The sequence below is a fragment of the Podarcis bocagei genome, assembly GCF_964188305.1.
Source record: "Podarcis bocagei genome assembly, chromosome: 7".
NCBI classification, from domain to species: Eukaryota; Metazoa; Chordata; class Lepidosauria; order Squamata; family Lacertidae; genus Podarcis; species Podarcis bocagei.
In genome coordinates this window covers 68439947-68458433 of record NC_138132.1, presented here as the reverse complement: position 1 = coordinate 68458433, position 18487 = coordinate 68439947, and the positions used below count along the sequence as shown (strand labels likewise).

Below are 18487 nucleotides of genomic sequence, written 5' to 3'. Positions count from 1 at the left end.
CAATCAACCGCTCTCTTATTTATGAGTAAAAATGGCCAGGTAAGGAGTGGTTTTTTAAAATAGGGTTAGATTTTAAAACAAAAAAGAGAAACTCAGCAATTCAAGTATTCACCATTCAGCCCAAGCTTCCTTTATGTACAGGAAAGGGCTAATATCCCTCTGGCCATTCGCGGAACAATCAACCACTCTCTTATTTATGAGTAAAAATGGCCAGAGCGTTAGAATTCATAGGATTTTTTAACATTCTCAGTCATTTCAGCCTTACCATTTGCAGACAAAAAATTATTATTATTATTATTAATATTATTATTTTCTGCGCCTTAATTTACAGGAATGGCCAAGGCTAATTGTACTTGATTATTCATTTGTATGTGCTTAAACTTTGAATTGACTTTTAAGTTTGATTTAAAAAAAATAGTAGACAAAATGATAAATACTGTAATCACTCAAATGCTTGATATTACCAGTTGTGCTTCAAAACATCATGGCTTTTACCTCTCACCTTTTAAAACTAAAAAGCAAAGCTAGGCTGAATTTCAACTCCATTACCACACCAGAATTTAAGAATTACCCTCCAATGCTTGCAGACACATGGTCTTCCACACAGCCACAAATTGGGAGAGTTGAAAGGGACCCTGGGGTCATCTAGTCCAACCCTCCAAAATATAGGGTTCACAGCAAGATTTCGCAGCAAGATTTGTACTACCAGAAACACACACATTCACCTCTCACCTTTAAAAACAAAGAGCAATCTGGGCTGGATTTCAACTCATCAGCCACAAATTGGGAAAGTTGAAAGGGACCTGGGGTCATCTAGTCCAACCCTAAAATACAGGGTTCATAGCAAGATTTGTACTACCAGAAACACACACATACTTATGTACACAGACACAACTGGGGAAGAGATCACAAGCCATGCGCCTATCACAAACCATGCGCCTATCATGTACTAAGGAAAAGGAAAATAAAAGTACCCAATTCTATACAGATCTTGAAGCTAGTTTGAGTGAGTGTTTACTTCCTTAGACTAAAGAGTGAAAATTCCTATAGAAATTATCTTTAAAAGAAGATTGAAGTTAACATTTTTCCTAAGATAGGGAGAGGATCTTTTATAAAGCAAAGTTTAAACAGCCATAGATTTGATTTAAAAGGAATACAAGAGTGAACAATTTTTCCTGAACTTGCAGAGGAATAGTAAGCCTAATTTATGCCCCCCCCCCTTTGCAGTTTCCTTTAAAGGAAGCTTACTCGGGAGTAAATTTACCTGGCACAGAATAAGAAGGAGAAGGGGAAAAAACCCTGAAAGGGACAGAATGAAACAAGGGGGGGCATTTTCTAAGAAAAGAGGCCAGGACGTCTTATAGAGACTGATATCAGGAGCCTTACAATAACTCTTCTGTCCAACCAGATCAAAGTTAAAACTGGACTCAGATATTTTTCTTAGAAGGAACACCATACTTTCATAGGCATATGCTTAATGAAATACATACACTGCATCTTAGCTTGAGAGAGCAGTTGGCTCAACTAGGCTTTTGCAGCAGAAACATTAGGTTAACTTAGACTGGAACACAGGTATACTTGCAAACTCAAAAGTTACAACAAAACATTTACCATTAGACTTAAATCGCCCTCCTCACTTAAACTAGAGGAAGGAGGTGGGGTAATTCCCCTTTCAGAACACAAGTAGCACGTATACAGGATTTTACCACTTGGGAGAAAAAACTCTTTTAGAGCCTCTCTCAAATAACAAACATTTGCACACTCCATTCTCCATTTTGTCTTGCTTTAAGATTGATAAGGCTCAACATGGCTTCCTTAGATTTAGAATTTGGAGCAAGCTTGCATTTTTATTTTAGATGGCACATTTAAGATAAGCAGCTGCTGGATGTTGCCTAAGTACAATTTAAACACAGGAAAAACGTTTCTTAAACACAAATTGAAGGGGACTGTCAGAGTCCAGGCGGGAAGTAAGCACCAACTGGGCTTCTTTCACGCCAGGGGTCTGGGGACTATTTTTCTTTTGACTGAGGTGCACCCATTTTCAATTAAAAGGGTTTTGGACCTGGGCAAAACTCCGAAGGGTCCGGAAAAGGGGAAACCTGGACAAAAAAAACTTGGGGATACCTGGACAAATCTCCGATGGGAAAAACCTGGGGATCCGAGGGGAAAACTTGGGGAAACCTGGACAAATCTCCGAGGGGAAAACTTGGGGATCCAAGGGAAAAAACCTGGGGATACCTGGACAAATCTCCGAGGGGAAAAACCTGGGGATCCGAGGGGAAAACTTGGGGATACCTGGACAAATCTCCGAGGGGAAAAACCTGGGGATCCGAGGAAAAAAAAACCTGGGGATACCTGGACAAATCTCCGAGGGGAAAAACCTGGGGATACCTCACTTAATCTCTATTCTACAACTCACAGCAACCTCCCTGCCTTTTACAATCTAACTCAGAGTCCCTACTGAACGCTTGCACACTTGCAATGCCAGATTGAGACTCTGGAATATGAAAGATGGAAAGGAATTCAGCGCCCTTGCGTTCTCTGTTCACAGGTCATTTCTAACAAAGATCGCCATGGCAGAGGTGCGGCTGCGCTGGAAGTTAGTTTTCAGTGCAGAAGAAATTGCACAACCTTTCTGGGCAAAACTCCGAAGGAATAGGTTGGCATAAAGAATTAAGTGGAAGAAATCACACACAACCTTTGCCTGGGCATACTCCGAAGGGCTAAGGCTGGTGTTGAGATCGAGGGGACAGAAAGGAGTAGAAGGCAATTTTTTCAAGAGTTAAAGTGAGGAAAGAAGTAAGGATTTGAGAAGTATAGGTTTGCTGTGGTTTGCAGAATCCCACCCCACTACCCATTTTTCCTACTCATACTCACTTCGCAAGCGCTGTCCTGGTGATCCCGGGATCTCTTGACTGGTTGTTTAAGGCCGGCCTGATCAAGCTTTGCTTCCCCTGGTTAGCCTCGCTGAACTCCAAGTTATTGCCAGACCCTGGGACCGATGGAAGACTGGTTATTCCTCCTGGCAAACTGCCTGGTGCGCGCTGGATAACCAGTCCTTCCTCGCTTCCAGAATCCGGGTAACCAAAAGTCCCTTCGTGCGTGGTCGCCATCTGTTGTAAATAAAAATATGCCCTTTTCCCTTATGGGGTATCCAAGAGCCCATATAGAGTCCTTACATAGGTTCCCTATTGGTAGGAGAAAATAACAGAGGCCAACCAGAGAATATTGAGAAGCAAAGCAGCTAGTAAGCTTGATCTTTATTGATCTGTTGCAACAGGGTACCCCCCTCACACGCAGGAGAGGAAGAGGACCCAGAACAATGGCCTGCAAGGCCTTATAAAGATTTTTGAAATTCCCCTTCTCTAGATCAGGACCACCCCCAGAAACATTATGCCTACATCACAGAAGGGGTGTAACCTAAGACCACCCCTCAGGTACATCCCACCTACATCACAGAAATTTAAATGTTGTTTTTCTCTTCTCCTTGTTTATCTCCTGTCTAGCAGGTTACTTGATTGGATTTTCTGGGGAGCCTGGCCATTCTTTTGTAATGCTAAAATACTTATTTCCTGGGCCAGGTCACAGGCTCACACCTTATTCAAACACAGATTAAAGGAAGAGACAATGGGGAGGCTTTTCCATTTTTAACCTTGCAGAGACAGGATTTGGTCAGTTTAGGAATCAAAATGGTTCCAGGTTTGCCTTCCTGTACTGATCTATGTATGTGCAGTTATGAACATTACTATATATCTAAAACCATAAAATTCCTATCACACCTCCCTACCACCAGTTGAAGCAGTGTCATGGTAACGCTCCTCCAGAAGGCTCCCCCAGCAACTACTAGGCAGCAACTATTATCATTCCTAACCCTTGCTGGCCCTGCTGGCTACTGGGGCCAGTGGGAGTTGGGAGACATCTGGAGGGTGAAAGCCTGACACGCAACAAGAGGACTAAGGGGCAGTGTGAAAATTATTTTGTGAAATAAGAGAAATAAAATCTCCTCCCCATTTTCCTAAGGCTCTGCATGAACAAGGAGCTGCCTGGGCAATACTCCAGTCAAAAGGGGCAGGAGAAGCTATTTCAGACCCAGTCCCTCCCCCTTCTGTCTGATGTATTTTCCCTGGTAAAGTAGAGATGGAGGCAACTGAATTCGTAAATCCAAGGGCACTCGATTCTCCATCCCCCCCCCCCCGGAAAAATACTGGCATGAAACCACCCTCAGATATCTAAGCAGAGGGGGAAAAGAATGTAGATTCATCACGGTTTTTAAATGGCAAAAAATTAACAGCTTTGAGAGAGAGAAAAAGCACACATTTTGTATCAGCCTTCCCCAATCTGCTGCCCTTTGGATGTTTTAAACTACAACTCCCATCATCCCCCTCTGAAACATCTGGAGGGCACTAAGTGGAGGAAATCTATTTTGCATCAATGCTACCTCCCCTCTCAACAGAGACTCTTAAGATGTTTGAAGCAGAGACCCAATTCTTGAAAAGGAGCTATTGCAGCCAGTTACTCTGTTTTCAAAGCAACACAATCAACCTGAATTTCTTTGCTGGCCAAATGCAATGACCGCATCAGGTTTGTTTAGGTTTTTTTTCCATCAGAACCAAACCCAATCTACTTTTACAATGAGAACACTCCAATCCCTAGAAAGTGCTTCTTACCTACAGTATTTTTTTTCGGCCTGCAAGGAAGAGGTAGCTTAGCCAGTTTAAATGCTTTTAGTGGAACATCAGAGGAAATGTCAACAACAGCTGTGAGCAGATCTGAGCCCATCACGACACTATGCTCCTCCAAGAGTGGAGCAGGGCGGCTGCCTCAAAGAGATCTTCATACTCCAGGTTTGCCAGAAAGCACCTCTTCAGCGTTGTTTCGACTTTGCTCCCATCTCCAAAGCGATCTGTCAATAAGGTGGCGAGTGATTGGTGAAGAAGCCAGCCAACCATCTTGGCAGGTCTCAGGTCCTCCAGGCTGAGAGTATCACCACCCCAGAGACTCAGGTGGAGGACGTTGGCTGCAACGCGTGCAGAGAGCCTCTGAAATAGGAAAGGAGGTGGGGAAAGTCAAAGGAATGGCGGAGTTTGCTTTCAGGTGAGCACCTCTGGTGTGCCTTTCTCTGGTTTCTGTTTGCAGACTTCCCCACTGGAATGAGGTACATTCTCTGGGGGAAGGGGGAGAATTGTAGAAAGCACTTGAACACAGGCAAGGTGCTAGTGTATGCCGTTGAGCCCAATCAACCAGGGTAAACCAGCAAATCCTGGCTTATCAGGATGTGTGAACACACGCCATGCTGGGCTAGCTAGACAAACAGTCTGACCTGGCCTCAGGCAGCTTCCTAAGTTCCCAGTTGTTTCAAATAAAATTAAAAAGTGTACAATTCAGAAGATTTGGGAAAGGTTTGTATAGTCAGCTTTGCACTCATTGATACCATTACTAAATCAAGCCTTCGGTGTCCTAGGCCCAGTCTTGTACGATGTTCTTCAAAAAGAGACTCAGTGGGTGTTCTCAGTGTTAACTTTTGGACATTTGCTGAAAACCTTCTATGCTGCCTTTTCTACATCTTTTCTACTCTTAGGTGGTGATCTGTGATTCTGGTGTGTGTGTGAGAGAGAGAGAGAGTGAGTGAGTGTGGGGTAAATATATATTTATTTATTTCTGTCTGCCCCCCCCCCCCGGCCATTTATTGTCATACACCACTTTGATATGTTTAATGAAACTGGAGCATATACGTATTTACTTATAAGACCATGCCAGCTACCCATTCTTCCTGACAAAGATTCCTGGGAGTGCCATATCCTCTATTATTGTATCAGCCACAGCTGGTCCAATGAAAGCCATTTGCCTAGACTGTACTACGGCGGCAGGTGAAGCCCAGCCCTCTGGTCTCAGTCAGAGGGTCTTTTGCAGGATACTGGCTTCTGGCCTTGTATGGCCATTGCTAAGGAAGATGTGGGGAGGCGTGGAAGCCCTTGTGAAAAGGAGAGAGCAACTCTCACCTTGGCCGGATCCCTCCGAAGCAGCAATCCAACCAGCTTCCTCACTTCCAGGGGTACAGTTTCTGGCAAGGGTGGCAGATCCTTATCTTGATAGCTCCTGCTTTCCAGAGCAGCTCCCCCTTTGCCATAGAAGGGGTTATGGGCACCAAGGATCTCATATGCCATTGCCCCAACCGCCCATGTATCTGCTTTGCTGTAGTCTATCACAACCCCGGGGCCGGGGGTAGCAGTGACCACCTGTCAGGAAACAGATACGGAAAACAAACCTTCAGACGAGGCCAGCCAAAACTTTAAATGCCTCCAAGCAGGTTTCTTTAAACGCAAATCGCTTGCTGTTGTTTGGAGGGCTGATAATTAATGGGATCAGGAGAGGCATGGAGGAGAGAATTTGAAGCTGGCATATACTTTTTGGTAAAATGCCACTTTTGGCACAGCAGGGGCAGAAGGGATAACATTGCTTCTCAATGCCCGCTTTGATCGCATTAATTATCGGCCTAACCCAGAAGCTAACTGCATTTTTAAAATGTGCACGTGTAGTGCAAAGGCACATCTAATTTGGAGTAGTTCTTAAAAAAATAAAATACAAATAAATTTTCAAAAAGAAAGGTTATACAAGATTCTGCAAAGGATAAGGTTATCAAATGGGATCTGGTGCCTATATACGTAGCCCATATAAAATTATAGATCACTGTCAAACAAATACAGTCATAAAATAAAGCCAAAATAAATAAACCGCAGGTACATGAATGTGTAGAAGGTAGCGACTAAGACATAATGGTTAAAGTTACAAAACACAAACCCTATTATACCAAGAGAAATAGAGATAGAGAATTACCTCTGGTGCCATGAGGCAGCCGTTGCCCCCACGATCCACATACCAGCTGGTAAAAGGGAGTTTCAAGCCAATTGTTTTGTCAGCCAAACAGCAGCCAAAATCTGAGATGACCAGCCCTGGACACCCAGCTGCAAATGATGGCAAGGGAACAGAGTTACATTCTGAACAGATACACAGCAGCCCAGCTTAGCACTCAGAATGGACAGCAGAAGCAAGTCTCTAGCGCTGTAAACCCGCCCCCGCCCCGGGAAGGTTCCTTCAAGGGGCATATATGACACCACATGTGGAGCAGGTTAAGGTCAGCAGCACTACAAACACAGTGCTTTGCTGGCAGCTGACTGGGGTTTCCGGGCACAGCGCTATGCAAATATGGGCCACCTGACATCATTGTGGCATCAGATTATTGACAGGTGGTCAACCCCATCCATCCACCTGCCAAATGTGGCCTATGTGGGGTGGGGAGGATCACAATCTGGAATGATTTCTCTGATAGCAGTGTTCGGGAAAGGGTCATAAGACACTTAACTGTTATAATCAACTCTAAACTGTTATACAAAGCTACATCATATTTGACTGCGATAGTTGCATATGCATGGAATGTTTCTTGGGGGTAGGGATAAAGGATGTATTTTCAGAAACTGAAAAATAATGAAGGTTGAGGTGGGGAGCGTTAACCCCACCAAACCAGTGCTATGATCCCAATCTAATTCACCACCACCCTTCACCAAGTAAGCACACACTCTGCATCAGGAGATGCACAAGCACAGATTTCTGGTGCCACCTTTACTGCGTCCTTCGTTCAAGACCAAATCTTTCCCCTGCAGTTTCTGCCTCATCGTCGTGCTACAAAGCATTTCTCAGAGAGAACAGAGCATGTGCTTCTACTGCGGACGTTAATTACTCTGCTCTGCTTGCCCTTACTTGTCTCCTGCCCACTTGAGTCTCAGTCAGGCTGAGGGGAATTAACATATCCAACGCCAGAAACTGACAGTGGGCCAAAAGCGCTCTGGGCTCTAGCAGAGCGTGAATTTGCCCTGGGATTACCTACTGCTTAACGATCCCAAAGCGCTGAGTTATTAGCCTCTTTGTACTTTGGGACTTCAGAAATTGCTGCTGTGCAGCCAGGCAAACCACAGATGTCCAAAATCAGGGAGTTGGAGAAAACCCATCGACCAATTTGCAACTGCGGGGCTGGAGGGCAGCCAATATGGTCAGGCCATTTTGGGTGTTCCTATCACCACTTTGCCTACATTTAATTTTAAGGCTGGAAGAATCCGTTCCTCTAGCCTAGTGCATTTCTGCCTGAGACAGCTTAAGATCCTCAGTGGACAGAGAATGGGCTCTCCTGAACTCCATTTTCCCCATTTGTTACTGAAGTACTAGCTCAGTTGTAGAGCATCTGCTCTGCAAACATACATAAAAGTCCTAGGTTCAATCCCCAGCATCTCTGGGGAGAGACCCCAGTTGGAAATGCTGAAGAGCTGCTGGCAGCCAGTGCAACCAATACAGAGCTAGATGGAGCAAGGGAAAGACTCGTTATAAGCCAGCTTCCTAGGCTCATTAGGAGCAGCCATTGCTGACTGGCAGAGCACTTGCTTCACATGTCAAAGGTCTTTAGTTCAATCTTTGGCATCTCCATTTACAAACCTCTCTCGGACAGAGACCTGAGAGAGCCACTGCCAGTCAACACTGGCTCTACTCCTGTTGCTCCGCCGTGACCTCCCTGCCAATTTAGATACAGTGACTGAACTGGAGGCCCCTCGACTGACTTCAGGTCCAGTGTTGGACCATTTCGATCGGATACTCCCTACTGATGTGGATAGATTCCTCCAAGTTGGTAGGCCCACCACCTGCCTCCTTGATCCGTGCCCGTCTTGGCTGATTAGGGAGTGTCCAGATGTTGCGCGGACCCCCCTGGTTGAAATTATCAATTTGTCCCTTGACACGGGGACATTCCCAGGGGAACTGAAGGAAGCAGTGGTGCGTCCACTCTTAAAGAAAGCTTCATTAGATCCCTTAGACCTATCCAATTACCGCCCAGTTTTAAATCTTCCATACCTGGGTAAGGTAATTGAGAGAGCGGTTGCTGAACAGCTTGGTAGGTTTCTGGAGGAAACATCGGCATTAGATCCATTTCAGTCCGGTTTCCGTCCTGGTTTTGGGACGGAGACGGCTCTGGTTGCCCTAACAGATGATATCCGTAGACAACTGGATCGAGGCGGGTCAGGACTGCTGATCCTTTTAGATTTGTCAGCAGCCTTTGACATGGTCGATCATGATCTTCTGGACCATCGCCTTGCAGACGTGGGGATACAGGGCATAGCCCGTAACTGGTTGTGCTCTTTTATCTCTGGTCGGGGACAGAGGGTGGCACTAGGGAGGGAAATGTCGTCACGCCACTCCTTGGTGTGTGGAGTGCCGCAGGGCGCAATTCTCTCCCCAATGCTTTTTAACATCTTTATGCGCCCCCTTGCCCAGATTATCCGGAGCTTTGGGCTGGGCTGTCATCAATATGCTGATGACACTCAGCTCTATCTACTGATGGATGGCCACACCAACTCGGCCCCTTACACACTGACCAGATGCTTGGAAGCTGTGGCTGGATGGTTTCGTGGGAGCCGATTGAAACTAAATCCTTCGAAGACAGAGGTCCTATGGCTAGGTCGGGATAGCATGGGGATGAGGGACCAACTCCCTTCTCTTGCGGGGGCCCAATTAGTGCCATTGCCTTCCGTTAAGAGTTTGGGTGTAATCCTTGACGCCTCCCTTTCCATGGAGGCGCAAGTCACAGCAACAGCCAAGGCGACATTTTTCCACCTTCGCCGCATCAAGCAGTTGGTCCCTTACCTTTCCCGCCCCGACCTGGCCACAGTGATCCATGCGACAGTCATCTCCAGGCTTGACTACTGTAACTCGCTCTACGCGGGGCTGCCCTTGAAGCTGTCCCAGAAACTCCAGCGGGTACAGAATGCTGCAGCGAGGCTCCTCACAGCGTCTCTGCCATGGGAGCATATTCATCCAGTGCTTTTCAAGCTGCACTGGCTCCCGGTGGAGTACAGGGTCAGATTTAAGGTGCTGCTTTTGACCTTTAAAGCCCTTCACGGCCTAGGACCCTCGTACCTACGGGACCGCCTCGCCTGGTATGCCCCACGGAGAGCCTCAAGGTCCATAAATAACAACACCCTAGTGGTCCCAGGCCCTAAGGAAGTTAGATTGGCTTCAACCAGAGCCAGGGCCTTTTCAGCACTGGCCCCAACTTGGTGGAACGCTCTGTCTCATGAGACCAGGGCCCTGCAGGATCTGATCTCTTTCCGCAGGGCCTGTAAGACAGAGTTGTTCCGCCTGGCCTTTGGATTGGAGCCAATTTGATTCCCTCCGCCCCCTTTTTCTTTTTTCTTTTCCTTCTCCTGCAATGAGGCTCCATTTTAATATTTTAATGTTCCATTATTTTAATGTTGTATTTTATTTTTGTTTTTAAGTTGTAATCACTCATCTTGTTTTTATTATTGCTTGTAAGCCGCTCTGAGCCCGGCCTTGGCTGGGGAGGGCGGGGTATAAATAAAAAATTATTATTATTATTATTATTACTCAATAGACCCAAAACATGGTCTGACTCAGGCAAAGGCAGCTTCCTGGGTTGCCTATAACCTAAGTGCAAGAAAGAACATTCTGTGTGACATATAATGGGGAGTGTCCCTTCCAAGAGGGCACCTGCAATTATTGTTTATGACATTTGTAAGGTGACATTCCAAACAAGTTCTCTGCATGATTTAATCATCACACCAACCCTGTGAGGTAGCCTAGGTGCGTGCCCCAGCAGCGATTCGAAGCTGGGTTTGCCCCATCCGAAGTGCTTTTTGTTGGTGATATGTGATGATGAGCAGCCTGATGCCAGGGTTTTCTACCACTCCTCTAGCATTTTTAAGATCTCTGTTTTCTCCATTCCAAGCACAATGATCCTGCTCATCACTTCTCCCTGACCAGATACACGCACAGGTTTTGCAGCTGCGCTACGTACCGGCATCAAACTCAACGAGGATGTTGTCAGACTTCAAATCCCTGTGAGCCACTCCGTGTCGAACGAGGTGGTCCACCCCTTCCAGTAGCTGCAGGATCATCATGGTGCCCAGGTGGGCAGCTGGGCTTCTGTCGCAGAGATACTGGCGGAGCGTACATGGGTAGCTGGATGGAGCAAGCAAAGAAGTGGCAGCTCATTAGTGGGGTTCCAGAAGCAACACCTAAATCTACCTGAAAATGGTAACATTGCTTTCTCTTCATCCTTGGGGGTGCAGTGAAGTAAACATTTTCCATGTGGGAATGAGCTTGTTTTTTGAAGTCCTAGATAGCACAGACATCTCCCATCCAACTCCTTCCTTGCTTGCTTTGGTGGTATAGGGCAACATGAGGAGCCCTGTTGGATCAGGCCAAAGACCCATCTAGTCCAGGCACCCATGGGAAGCCTGCAAGCAGGACCTGAGTAATTCCTGGGCCCACTTTCCCTTACAATGGCACCATGGAATGGGAGATGGCCCTGGCATGATGCTGCTCATCAACAGCAGCAGAAAGCTTGAAAAAGCACGGGAAGGTGCCTTTGCTATGGGGTATTTGAAATAAATGCACCACATCACCAGAAATTTAAGTCAACCTTCACTAGCTAAAAGGTGTGGGCTGTTTCCTTCTCCAATATTCTCAGTCTCTCTCTCTCTCTCTCTCTCTCTCTCACACACACACACACACACACAAACAGAGAGAGAGACTGTTGAAATGACTCCTGAAAATTATGGCTCAGAGCAATTAGCACCCTGCACTCTTCAGAGCACACTGTCTCTTTCCTAGGACCTGTTTCTGACTACCCTTGCTTTCTGCTTCTTGACCCATCTCCCTGCTTCAGCTACAGCTTACTGTCTGGCCAGCTTCCTCCAAACCGCACCATGGCCTCATCCTTAATGGAACTGGACATGATGTGGAGCTAATTCTGCTTTCCTCATTTTCTTTCTTTCTTTTTTTCTTTCTTTCTTTCAAAAAATCAAGTTTCTAGTTCTCGTGGGTTAAAAATGATGAAGGCATTAACCGCAGAAAGCTCCAGCGTATTGGGGTGATAGTGGAAGTGGAATCTCTTCCTTACCTTTCATCTTCCAGCCTTGCATCTTAACTAATCATTTAGCTATACCAGCCTTCCCCATCCTGTGGCCCAACAGCTGTTGGACTCCAACTCACATTTGCCCCAGCCAGCATGGCCAATGCTCAGGGATGATGAGAGCTCGGAAACCACATTTGCCACTCGATCACTGTTGTTGGGAGCAGAGGATCAACTTTTGTCCCAAACCATAAAGGTGAGAAGCCACATGCACTTTGCAGCCATACAATCCATTGACCACCCTGCTCTCTCCCAACTTACTTTTTCATCACTAGGAAGAGTGTGCGGCTGTGCCCTATTCCAGAGGGATTCAGTGTGGAGGGCAGAACATCTGGATAGTCCACTGTTGCACCAGGAAGCAGTGGGACGTGTGATGTGAATGCTCGAAGCACCTGGACTATATTTGGATGAGGTTTCAGCCTCTTCTTCCCGAAGACAAGTTGCCTATTTCAAGACAGTTTGTTACCACTTACAACCACTTATCACTGCTATTGCAGATTTAATTAGCAAAATGAATTTGCAATCTCTTTGTGGTGTGTTTTCTCACAGCCCAGCAAAGTAGGCCTTTATGTTTTCTGGGCCAGGGTAGAAGCTACATTCAACCCAGCTCTTCCATGGCCAGGTATAATTTTTTGTCATTGATTGCTCCATTCTCTATAAAAATGTATTGTTGTCCTATTATAGCCAAAGAATGGCTGAGCTATTGGGGGCTGTGCCTTGATCTTTGTTTAACATCCTTGTGGCTCTGACTAGTTTCAACCATATACTGGAAAAATGACCCATGGGTTGCCTGACCAGAGGTTTGGAACGTTGCTCCTGGGAGAAGGTGCCATTTATAACTACAAACAATTTTAACTGTTGCATAACAACTGCTATTATTTCCACAAGGGTAGCCATGTTATTGTTTTTGCTGCAATGAAGATTAAGAGTGTGGCACCTTAAAACACTAAAATTATGGCATATAAGCTTTTGTGGACTTGAATCTGCTTTGTTAGATCCATTAACAGTTGCAGGAACACAGAGGAGAGGGAATTGTAAGCAATACGCTCAGAGGGAAATGAAATGCTGGAAGCATGAGGGTGCCAACTCAGAGCTAGAATGTATTCAAAATAAGAACAGTGACCGCTTTACAGTATCAGTGAGAGGTGACAAAGAAATCTACTTGGTAATGTTGAGTTAATTATCATCTGTACTGTGACAGGAAACTATTGTCTCAATTCAGACTCAAAGACTAAAGCTGTGCTTATTTTGCATGCATTCTGATATCTAAATGGATTGTCACTGTCTGCTGGTTTTTTTGCACCTCATTTCCCTCTGAACTTACAATTCCATCCCCAACCACATGTTCATATACCTGCAACTAAGAATAACAAGTAGACTCTAGTTCACAAAAGCTTATGCCATAATAAATTCGTTAGTGTTTAAGGTGTCACAAAACTTTGTTGTTATTATTTCTAAGGTACCATAACAGTTTGTGCTGCCTTTCCAATTTACCAAGGCAATCTAGACAGGTCTCTGACTGCTAGGAGCTTATGAAATAAAACAGACAATGAGGAAAGCAACAGAAGAAAGGACACAATGAGTCAAGGACAGGGATAGTAGGACTGTTACTGCTGTGCATTATTACTGTGAATGTTAATAAAAGAATAGGTCTGCACCCTGAGCAGCTTACAATCTTAATTAAGTTACATGTACTTAAAACAGCCTTCCCCAAACTGGTGCCCTTGAGATGTGTAGGATTACAACTCCCATCAGGCTCAGCTCCCTCTCCTACATAATCAAAATTAACAAATTATACCTGGGAGGAGTGATCGCACCAAATTCTCCAGATAAGGCCGAACCACTGGCTGGAACAAGCTCCTGTGACATGGAGTTGAGGATGCCTTCACTTGAAGAACCAGCCTGCAAGAGCCCAAACATGATTCATTTTCCTCGTGTTCAAATGAAGGCTGCCTCATCTAAATACAGTGGTACCTCAGGTTAAAGACGCTTCAGGTTACATACACTTCAGGTTACAGACTCCGCTAACCCAGATATAGTACCTCGGGTTAAGAACTTTGCTTCAGGATGAGAACAGAAATCGTGCTCCGGCGGCGTGGCGGCAGTGGCAGGCCCCATTAGCTAAAGTGGTGCTTCAGGTTAAGAACAATTTCAGGTTAAGAATGGACCTCCGGAACGAATTAAGTACTGAATTCGATTTCTGCACCACCCATCCCCATTTTGATGCAGTGTATCATAAAAAGAAGGGACGTGGGGAAATTTGGAGATAGGACTACAAAATACGTAAGGTCCGAAACACCCTCCTTTCTCCAAAAATAAAAAATAAAAAAATCCCTTAGCAAGATATGGTAAATATCTTGAAGCATAAAACAGCTTTTTAAAAAGAAGGGGGTTCCAATAATGGCAACAATGAGATTTATATTTGGCTTTGTGTCACATGTATTATCTCTGCAATCCTCCAAACAGCCCTATGAGGAAACCCAGTAATAACAATAATGAAGAGAGGATAGAAAATAATGGCTGGAAAGGGAGCTGTTAGGAGGCTTCTTTTCAAATTAATTGTAGGAGGGCTTTTAATGAGGCCCAGAACTCACACAAGTTTTAAACTCATCAGGGACACATTGGTGGGATAAGACGTGAACAGAACACAATTGTGCCGATTTTAATTCAATACACCTGCATTTCCAGTTCCCATTACCTGCAAGAATATCTCTCAAACACTGTTACTTTTTAAACTACATTGTGGGCAGGGGAAAGAAATTATAAACCAACTGCCTATCTTTATGGGCCACTCCCCATCTACTTGTGCCCCAGTTGTTGAATCTTACTGAAGTTTGTTTCTGCATCATATTTGATACCGTGTTTCTAATTTGTTTTTATTTTCTGTTAATCTGCCGGCCGATTCCCATTCAGTGGGATGGTCCAGGAGTAATGCCAAACTGTGGTTTCTGGTACAACATGAATGAGTCCCAGGTTCACACAATCCCTTGTGCATGGGGAATATCTACTTACTACAAGGGAGGTCACAGGAAAGAGCCTTTCAGTCATTTTGGAACTGAAGAACAATGACTGAAATGGCATCAGGTGGACTGGAGCTAGAATGCTTATGCCCACTGCCCTTGCTCACGTATTTTAATTTAATTTTACTATTTATACTCTGCCCATTTGACTGGGTTTCCCCAGCCACTCTGGGTAGCTCCCAACAAAATATTAACAACACTATAAAACCTCAAATATTAAAAACTTCCCTGTACAGGGCTGCTTTCAGATGTCTTCTAAGAGTCATATTTACTGAACCCTGATGTAGAAAGCCTTAAGACAGCAATTCCCCCAGTTCAAGTCAAACCATTGTTTGCTGGGTTATCTAAACTAGTTCGCATGGTTTAGGCAACACGGCAAAGTATGTTTTGCCAAGAATACGGAACGAAGGGAGGGAATCTGAACAAGTATGGTGAAGCGATAGAAGAGGGAGTGCACAGGCAGAGTAAGGACTGGCCACTGTGGTTTGGCATTATGTTCCTCAAAGGTTTTAAAGGATTTCTTTAAAAGCCAACACTGCAGGAAAAAGAAGCACTCTATTTCCACCACTACCGCACACTGTATTTTCTGATGCTGCTGCTTGTGATCACTGTGAGAGCTGCATTACTCAGGCAGAACTGTTGTTTTGTTCCCAATCAAGCTATTCATTATGTTTTTCTTCTCCCCAGAAACCTATCGCACTTTTCAGAAGAAATAATTGACACCATGGTAGCAACTGCTGGCTCTTGCAGGACATATTTTAGATTAACATCAATTACTGCTCCACTGGACTGAGGTTTCAATGCACTTTCCTTCAACACCTGAGGAGCAAACCAAACACAGGATCCTCACCGAAATGTTCCACATCATCTTGATAGCCAGCGGGAAGCCAGTTCTCCAACAACCAACTTGGCAGAGCTTTCCCCCTCCAGTCTGGGCATCTGAACCATCGCAATGATCAAAATGATCAGCTTCTGGCTCCGAACTCGCTTTGTGAAGCATGGCAAAAGGGGTTGTTGCTTCATACACAGCTGCGCTGCAGCCTTTGCCAATAGATCGTCCAATGGAATATTCTTCCAATTTGAAGCCTTGCTGGCGGAATAAGCCCAGGGGCTCTTTCTGAGGTTTGTTCCTCTGGATAAATATTGTCTGGATGGGGGAAAACAACAACAACAAAAGAGAAAATGCAAATCAGAATATTATGCTTATGATAACGGTGCTTTTCAGTCGGCTCCAGACAGCTCCTGCAGAAGGAGAGGTGAGACAGTGTCACCGCATTTCGAATACTGTGTACAGTTCTAGCTAGTAAAGGTAAAGGGACCCCTGACCATTAGGTCCAGTCGTGACCGACCCTGGGGTTGCGGCGCTCATCTCGCTTTATTGGCCGAGGGAGCCCGGGTACAGCTTCCGGATCATGTGGCCAGCATGACTAAGCCATTTCTGGCCAACCAGAGCAGCTCACGGAAACACCGTTTACCTTCCCGCCGGAGCGGTACCTATTTATCTACTTGCACTTTCGAACTGCTAGGTTGGCAGGAGCAGGGACCGAGCAACGGGAGCTCACCCCGTTGTGGGGATTCGAACCGCCGACCTTCAGATCGGCAAGTCCTAGGCTCTGTGGTTTAACCCACAGCACCACCCGCGTCCCACAGTTCTAGTTGCATTACCTTTAAAAAGGTAAGAGTTGGAAACAGTTCAGAAAAGGGCAACCAAAAGGATGGAGTCTCTCCCCTATGAGGAAATATTGCAGGTACTTTTCTACTTAGAGAAAAGGTGAGTAAGAGGAGACACATGATAGAAGTTAATAAAATTATGCACAGTGTGGAGAAAGCGACAGAGAAACACTAGAAGTTGTGCCCCCCCCCAAAAAAAACCCTCTGAGATTACTGTCCGACTAAGGATCTGGGAGGCATGGGTTCAAATTCCTTTTCAAGCCGCAAACCCCAATGGGGGAGACACTGCCTCTCAACCTAACCTACCCCACGACAAGGTGGTTGTTGGGATTAAAAGAAGAGACGGGGAGGGCCATGTATGGCACCTTCAGCTCCTTGGAGAAAAAACAAACAAGATGAATTTTAACAGGGAGAATTGTAAAGTATTGCACTTGGGCAAAAAAAAATGAGAGGCACAAATACAAGATGGGTGACACCTGGCTTGAGAGCAGTACATGTGAAAAGGATCTAGGAGTCTTGGTTGACCACAAACTTGACATGAGCCAACAGTGTGACGCGGCAGCTAAAAAAGCCAATGCAATTCTGGGCTGCATCAATAGGAGTATAGCATCTAGATCAAGGGAAGTAATAGTGCCACTGTATTCTGCTCTGGTCAGACCTCACCTGGAGTACTGTGTCCAGTTCTGGGCACCACAATTCAAGAAGGACACTGACAAACTGGAACGTGTCCAGAGGAGGGCAACCAAAATGGTCAAAGGCCTGGAAACGATGCCTTATGAGGAACGGCTAAGGGAGCTGGGCATGTTTAGCCTGGAGAAGAGGAGGTTAAGGGGTGATATGATAGCCATGTTCAAATATATAAAAGGATGTCACATAGAGGAGGGAGAAAGGTTGTTTTCTGCTGCTCCAGAGAAGCGGACACGGAGCAATGGATCCAAACTACAAGAAAGAAGATTCCACCTAAACATTAGGAAGAACTTCCTGACAGTAAGAGCTGTTCGACAGTGGAATTTGCTGCCAAGGAGTGTGGTGGAGTCTCCTACTTTGGAGGTCTTTAAGCAGAGGCTTGACAACCATATGTCAGGAGTGCTCTGATGGTGTTTCCTGCTTGGCAGGGGGTTGGACTCGATGGCCCTTGTGGTCTCTTCCAACTCTATGTTTCTATGATTCTATTCTATTCTATCATTCTAGGGGCCTATAAATGCAATCAATTATTATTATTATTATTTACTAAATTTGTTAGTCGCTTTCTCTTGCCCAAAGCAACTTCCAATCAAACAACCACCTTAAACCCTATGGAAGGAAGTGTGGGACGGGGTTGGTATGGAAATATAAACGTCCCAAATCTATGCTGAAGGCCGCCCCCCGTTGCCATGGTAACGAGGCCTAGCCCGCTTACCTGGATGCCCTTACAGGCCTCGCTCGCCTGCCTCTGCTCGGCCAGCGCCGGCTCCAGAAGCGCCAGCCCGAGGCCGAAGGCCAGCCCGAGGCGGCGGGGCCCGAGGGGGACCCGCGGCGCCATTTGCCGGAACAGCAGCAGGCCCGGCGACGGAGGCCCGCCGGTCAGGCCCAGCCGGGCCGCGGCCTCGCGCAGGAAGCCCGGGCGGGCCGGCGGCGGCTGCTGCGGGTGGCGGGCGAGAAAGGCGGCCGGCTTGGGCGGCGCAGGAGGGGGAGGCGCTCCCCCGAGCCAGCGCCACAGCAGGCCCCGGCCCAGCCGCGCGCCCCTTCCCAGCGCCTGCCGAAGCGCCATCTCCGCCCCGCTGCCCAAGACGCCCGGACCGGGGCTGCCGCCGCTGCCCTTGGCCTCGTCCTCGCGGTTCTTGTT

The 18487-nt window shown here is 46.1% G+C and overlaps 1 protein-coding gene across 1 annotated transcript; it reads right to left on the bottom strand.

Annotated features, from left to right (window-relative positions):
* Positions 1 to 4705: 4705 nt before the first annotated feature.
* PINK1 (PTEN induced kinase 1) lies at positions 4706 to 18446 on the bottom strand. Its single transcript, XM_081201609.1, has 8 exons — positions 18062 to 18446; positions 15842 to 16138; positions 13770 to 13873; positions 12233 to 12415; positions 10853 to 11016; positions 6835 to 6962; positions 6000 to 6236; positions 4706 to 5039 (listed from the first exon to the last, which is right to left on the bottom strand). Exons 1-8 carry the CDS (start codon positions 18410 to 18412, stop codon positions 4779 to 4781), a joined length of 1725 nt encoding a protein of 574 aa, XP_081057735.1. The 5' UTR covers positions 18413 to 18446; the 3' UTR covers positions 4706 to 4778.
* Positions 18447 to 18487: the final 41 nt, after the last annotated feature.

Excerpts from the sequence above, each read along its gene's own strand:
- PINK1 (XM_081201609.1), bottom strand. The coding sequence starts at position 18,412 with ATGGCGCTTCGGCAGGCGCTGGGAAGGGGCGCGCGGCTGGGCCGGGGC. Across the intron at positions 6,237-6,834 it reads GCTGCCTCATGGCACCAGAG|GTGGTCACTGCTACCCCCGG; the intron begins GTAATTCTCTAT and ends GTTTCCTGACAG. Across the intron at positions 5,040-5,999 it reads TTCGGAGGGATCCGGCCAAG|AGGCTCTCTGCACGCGTTGC; the intron begins GTGAGAGTTGCT and ends TTCCTATTTCAG.